This window comes from Egretta garzetta, unplaced genomic scaffold (assembly GCF_000687185.1).
Source record: "Egretta garzetta isolate BGI_Z169 unplaced genomic scaffold, ASM68718v1 scaffold569, whole genome shotgun sequence".
Taxonomy (NCBI): domain Eukaryota; kingdom Metazoa; phylum Chordata; class Aves; order Pelecaniformes; family Ardeidae; genus Egretta; species Egretta garzetta.
This window is the reverse complement of record NW_009260809.1, coordinates 238,930-244,921: the sequence shown is the minus strand read 5'-3', so window position 1 is coordinate 244,921 and position 5,992 is coordinate 238,930. Positions and strand designations below refer to the sequence as shown.

Here is a 5,992-nt window from a genome sequence, read left to right as displayed (position 1 = left end):
GCGGCCAGCACGGCCCGGGAGGCTGCCCACATGGGCATGCGGTTCTACGCTGCCCTGCAGGCTGAGGACGGGCACTGGGCGGGCGACTACGGCGGGCCCCTCTTCCTCCTGCCAGGTAGGCCTCATGGGATGCCTTCCCTGAGAGGGCTGAATGTACTGCATTTGGCTTCGTATAAAAGCCAGCCTGTCTGACCTTCCAGGTCTCCTCATCACATGCCACACTGTCAAGATAGAGCTGCCAGAGGGGTTCCGGAAAGAGATGGTGCGCTACCTGCGTTCTGTGCAGCTCCCAGACGGAGGCTGGGGCTTGTGAGTAGCAAAGATGCTTCTTTTAGTGATGGCACTAAAGGTCCAGCACTTGGAGCAGCTCTCAAATCTGCCCGGGCTTGGGGAGTGGGACTCAGCAAGTCTGATACCTCTGTGTGGTTGGACTTGCTTGTGTAGCACTCTAGGTACACCTTTTGCCACAGAGATGGCTGGAACATCCAAGTCTGGCTGCATCTGCTCTGGAGTACTCTTGTCCAGTTCTGGGCTCCCCAGTTCAAGAAACATCAGGAACTCAGAGAGAGTCCAGAGGAGGGCAACAAAGATGATTAGGGGACTGGAACATCTCCCCTATGAGGAAAGGCTGAGAGAGTTGGGCTTGTTTAGCCTGAAGAAGAGAAGACTGAGAGGGGAATCTCATCAACACATACAAATATCTTAAGGGTGGATGTCACAAGGATGGAGCCAGACTCTTCTCAGTGGTGCCCAGCAACAGGACAAGGGGCAATGGGCAGAAACTGAAGCAGAAGAGGTTTCAGTTGCATATGCGGAAGAATTTCTTTACTTTGAGGCTGACAGAGCACTGGAACAGGCTGCCTAGGGGGGTTGTGGATTCCCCTTCCCTGGAGATATTCAAAGTCCGCTTGGATGATGTCCTGTGACACCTTCTGTAGGTGAACCTGCTTTAGCAGGAGGGTTGGACTAGATAATCTCCCAAGGTCCCTTCCAACCCTTGCCATTCTGTGATTCCTCTGTGGCGCTGTGTCCCAAAGCATCATGTGTGACAGGGTAGTGCAGAGCAATGTTTCTCCCTAGATTAGTTGGGTCTCCCCTTTTCCACAGTCACCCCTGGCATCCCACTTCACCCCAACAAAAACAGGCTTGTGCAGTGGGTTGTGTCTGGCTAATGCTAATAGTTGGCTAATGGCTATGCCATCTCTCTGTATGTGTGTGACAGGCATGTGGAAGACAAATCAACGGTGTTTGGTACAGCACTCAACTACATAGCCCTGAGGATCCTGGGGCTCGGACCAGATGACCCTGACATTGTGCGGGCCCGTGTCAACCTGCACAGCAAAGGTCAGCTCCATTGTGCCCAGCACAGCAGCCGTGGGGCTGGTACATTGGTGAGAGAGGTCTGGCTGGGCCCAAGGGCTGCGTGGTAGTGGAGGAACTGTTGCTCTTGTTTGCCCTTGATGGCACCTGCATTTTCAGTTAATGATAGGAAAGTGTTATGTTTTTGTACCATTGCCTGCTTGCCCTTTCTCAGGACATGTGTCCCAGCTTGAGTGGCATGCTCCCAAGTATGGGAGAAGTGGACTCTGCAGTGGGGAAGAAAGCAGGGAGCTGGCATGGTTGCGTTAATGCTGAAAGCTGATATTGCTCTCTGCAGGAGGTGCTGTGGGAATCCCTTCCTGGGGGAAGTTTTGGCTGGCTGTGTTGAATGTTTACAGCTGGGAAGGAATGAACACACTTCTCCCAGAGATGTGGTATGTGCCACCCTTGATGTGGAGGTAGGGGGTATTGTCAGTCAGCCTCAACCCAGAGTGCTACCAGGCACTGGTGTTTGCTGGGATATTCCAGCGATGGCCTGGAACTGGGGGATGCTCAGGCTGCTTGTCAGCTGGGAGACCAGCAGCAAGGCCAGCCAGTGGGTGGATAGCACTGCGCTGAAGGGAGATGCCAGAACTCAGCCCTTGTTAGCTTTACCCACAGGGTCCCTGATACATCTGTGTGCTCCCTGCCTGCCACCAGTATCTTCTGCTCTTGTGGCCAGCCAGAACTGGGCCCAAGCAGGACAGGACAGCCACATGTAAGGCTGCCAGCAATAACCCTCACTCATACCCTCTCAGATTGCTCAGGGGGCCACTGGGTGTTAGAAAGGGGAAGTGTATGACTTTTTCCCTGGGGAAAATCAGGGTCTTTACCAAGGGCTGCTGGTGCTTTGTCATCAAATGCTCTTAACTGTCAGTCTGGGGAAGAGAGGGGCCCCTGAACTGACTTCTTCCCTCCTCTGAGCTGAGAACTCTGCCTACCCTGTGTCAACTGGGCCAGCAGCAGTATCTGCTGGCCCTGGTGGGGAGGGAGCAGCCCTGCTGGGGAGCATCTGAGCGGGCATCCCTTCTTTTCTCCTGCAGCTGTACCAGCAGCAGCAAGCCTGGTACAGGGGATAGGGAGAGATATGCCCTGATCCAGTTGTCCCCCCTGTCAGCACATCGTCTCTCTCTGCTGCCCTTGGCCCTCCTTATTCCTCACAGTAGCACCTTCTCTTTTGCAAATAGGCTGCTTCCTACATGGTTCCCAGCCCACCCATCCCGGCTCTGGTGTCACTGCCGCCAGGTTTACCTCCCCATGAGCTACTGTTATGCCAGGCGTCTGTCAGCAGAAGAGGATGAGCTCATACGGAGCTTGCGGCAGGTAAGGAGCTGACCTTGGTGGGGCTTCCCGACAAGGATACGTGGCTCCCTGACCACCAGCTGTGCCAGGCATGTCCTTGTGGGCCAGCCTCTGGCTTGTGAAGTGAGCTCTCCTACCTGCACAGTCTCTTTGTCTAGGCAGTGGAGCCAACTTCCAGGAGTAAGCTGCCTCTGGGTGCTTGCTCCCAGCTTTCCAGGCTGATGCCCTTTGTTGTCTTGTGCCAGGAGCTGTATGTGCAAGACTACACCAGCATAGACTGGCCAGCCCAGAGGAACAACGTGGCTGCCTGTGACGTGTACACCCCGCACAGCTGGCTGCTGGGGGTTGCCTATGGTGAGTGCGGTGTTGGCTGGGGCAGGAAGGCCGTTGCCATGTGAACCAGTTGTGGTGGAATTGAAGTTGCCTTGTACCACAGGGGGCTCTTTAGGGTCTACTGCCAGCTACCAGTGTTTGTCCTGGACCTGGGATGGAGACATGGCTTGTGTGATCCTTGGGGTTCTCCCTCCCTGAAAGCAGAAGAGCCTTGTGCTCAGGTTCTTGGGCCACTCTGGGGCAGATTCCCTAAACGGGACATCACGGGAGCAGGGGTGCCCCCTGCCACAGCAAGTGAATCTGGCTGCATTGGTGGGTTTTTCATTGCATGTCCCTTTCTTCTTCTGTAGCCATCATGAATGTGTACGAAGCCCACCACAGCACCCACCTGCGGCAGCGAGCCATCGCAGAGCTGTACAACCACATCCAAGCTGATGACAGATTCACCAAGTGCATCAGCATTGGACCGGTAGGTCACTTATTGTTGATCCTTTAAAAATCTTGTCCTTTGCTCTTCAGGGACCAGCTTGTGGCCCCCCCAGCCCATTGCAATTGTGGTATGTAACCATAATCACCACATCTTGCTCAGGCACAACTCCTGCTGCTTCTTATGCTCAAGAGGGCTAACAGGGCACAGAAGATGCAGAGGGCATGGGGACAGCTGTTGCCCTGCTGAGGGGACCTCTCCTTGTGGTCCAGGGAAATGATCTAAGGGGGAGTTCTAGAGTAATCTCATGGCACCTGCCACACTAACTCAGCTATGCTGAGTGGTGTCACAGATGGAGCTGTCGGGATTAAGTCTGGGACCACCTGTAGATGGCTTTGTCCTGGGTGGGAGCGATACCTGTCTCTGGGGCTGGAAGAAGCTGTATCCAGAGCAGTGACAGTGCTGCTCTTGGCAGATTTCCAAGACGATCAACATGCTGGTTCGCTGGTTTGTGGATGGGAAGAACTCCCCAGCTTTTCAGGAGCATGTTTCCAGGATCCCCGACTATCTCTGGTAAGGGCTGCGTGTGGCCCACCTGGCACAGTGTGGAGCTCTGATTCCTGTGGAGTGAGCATGCCCTGGCTCCCAACCTGCTTCCTGGCACTCTCGCTGTGCCTGCACTACAGCACTGTGCTCTCTCCTCCCACAGGCTGGGCCTCGACGGCATGAAGATGCAGGTGATGTGCTGTAGGAGTTCAGCTGTGACTGAGATGGACCCTGGCATGCTAGGGCAGCCCATGGAATAATGGGATAACTCATTCACCCTGGACCTGAGCTCCTGGCATCCCAACTTTGGTGCCTGGTGGCCTTGTCTGTCTCACTGCTACTTCCCCTGGCTGTGCCAGGAGTGAGTAGTGTCCGTCCTGCTAGTTTGCCTCTCTGTGGCTGTGAGCTGAGGGGGCAGCTTCATTGGTCCTGGGAGAAGGGAAGGAGAAAGACAGGCCCCTGATACTGCATGTGGACTGAGCTGTGCTTCTCTTATAGTTGTTGTGTCCCTCTGCTCCTTACCACTAGTCATCTCCTGTCTTGGCTGTGCACAGAGCAGTCTGAAGGAGCTGTCTCATCTCCTGTCTTCTTGCTGTCCCTGAGCTTCTGCATCTGTCCCCTCTTACGCCAGCACACCAGCCATGATGCTGGGTGACATAAAACTGAGATGCAGGGCAAAGGGAGCTAGTGGGGGTAATGCAGGAGGTATATGCTATGGGGTCTGTACCCCACAGCTAGGTCAGGCTGCTGCCAGAACCTGCCTCTTACTATTTGCTTTCTCTCTTCCAGGGCACAAATGGATCCCAGCTCTGGGATACTGCCTTTGCCATCCAAGCCTTCTTGGAGGTAATGTACCCTTCAGAATGCTACGTGCTGCCTTGGGAAAATGGTCTCTCCTGGCACATCCCCAAATACCAGTAGCTCCTACTGTGCATCCCCTCAGACCTCTGCTGTGGCAATTCTGGCATTGCATTGTATGACTGAGGCAGGCAAACACACGTCTTCCCAGATCCCACCTCAGCCATGGTAGGCAGGGTGCTCAGCACAGCTGGTACAGCCTTTCATTGCCAGCTGCTTTTGAAGCAGGAGGCCACAGCACCAGCTGAGTGGGTCAGGTTAGACTTCCCAGTTGCTGCAGTCTTGTGGTAAAACCCTGGCCCTTGCTCCTTGCTCTGCTTGGCCCCAGAGCATTGCCATTTGGCAAGTCTCCTTAACTGCTTTGGGGCAGAGACAGCTATGGTAGGCACGCTTTTTGGAGGATGGTGTGATTTCCCTGGTAAGCCCCTAACCTGATCATGCAAATATCTCTCTCAGTGATGCCGGCAATCAGGCATTAATGGCACCTAGGTCAGCAAGGTCCCAGTACCTCCTCTTCTTCCTGCGGGGCACTTTTGGTGTCCATAACTCCTTGCTAACTGCTGACTGTGCACCTCTGTTTCTAGGCAGAAGCCCAGGAGATGCCTGAATTCACATCCTGCCTCCAAAATGCCTATGAGTTCCTCTGGTTCACCCAGGTGAGCAGAGCTAGTTGGTGGTGTCTCTTACATGGTGGCTATGCAGACATGGCTGCTTCTCAGAGCCCTGTTGGATGCACCTTTGTCTTCTGAAGAGCTCTTCTGAAGGGCTGGACTAGCAAAGTCCTAAGGATAGCCTGTTGCTGGGAGCCACCTTTGCAGCTTGGAGAGGACATTGGCCAGGCCCAGGGATGTTTTGGGTTGGCTGCCTGGGCTAAGAGAAGCTGGAAACCACATTTGAGGCACCCTTCTGGGAAACCCAGACTCCTTGGCTAGTGACTGCATGAGCACAGCTCCTGCTGGCCAGGCCAATGGCTCAAGGTGGGGGTCACTGTCACCAGCAGCTTGGAGCAGATGCAGTCATAGGTCTTGCTCATGGTGCTACTAATGGGAGCATTGAAAGCAGATGGCTCCCTGGCAGGAAAACACCCAGAGGGGACTTCAGCAACACTTGCTGAAACCAGGCCAAAATGTCGTTTCTCTTAAGCACTCCCTGGACCAGATATGGTCT

General features: G+C 54.5%; 1 protein-coding gene across 2 annotated transcripts in view; it reads left to right on the top strand.

The window, feature by feature from the left end:
- LSS (lanosterol synthase) overlaps nt 1-5,992 on the top strand; it is a 10,032-nt gene continuing 4,040 nt past the window's right edge. Inside the window, exons 1-11 of one of the 2 annotated variants that reach the window (XM_009646914.2) lie at nt 1-115; nt 201-309; nt 1,223-1,344; nt 1,658-1,754; nt 2,547-2,682; nt 2,907-3,015; nt 3,345-3,463; nt 3,897-3,994; nt 4,131-4,158; nt 4,757-4,813; nt 5,410-5,481. In XM_009646914.2, the coding sequence (XP_009645209.2) occupies nt 31-115; nt 201-309; nt 1,223-1,344; nt 1,658-1,754; nt 2,547-2,682; nt 2,907-3,015; nt 3,345-3,463; nt 3,897-3,994; nt 4,131-4,158; nt 4,757-4,813; nt 5,410-5,481 (1,032 nt within the window). In that variant the 5' untranslated portion in view covers nt 1-30. The remainder of the gene's footprint in view (nt 116-200; nt 310-1,222; nt 1,345-1,657; nt 1,755-2,546; nt 2,683-2,906; nt 3,016-3,344; nt 3,464-3,896; nt 3,995-4,130; nt 4,159-4,756; nt 4,814-5,409; nt 5,482-5,992) is intronic. The other variant, XM_035902317.1, reaches the window with a different exon arrangement.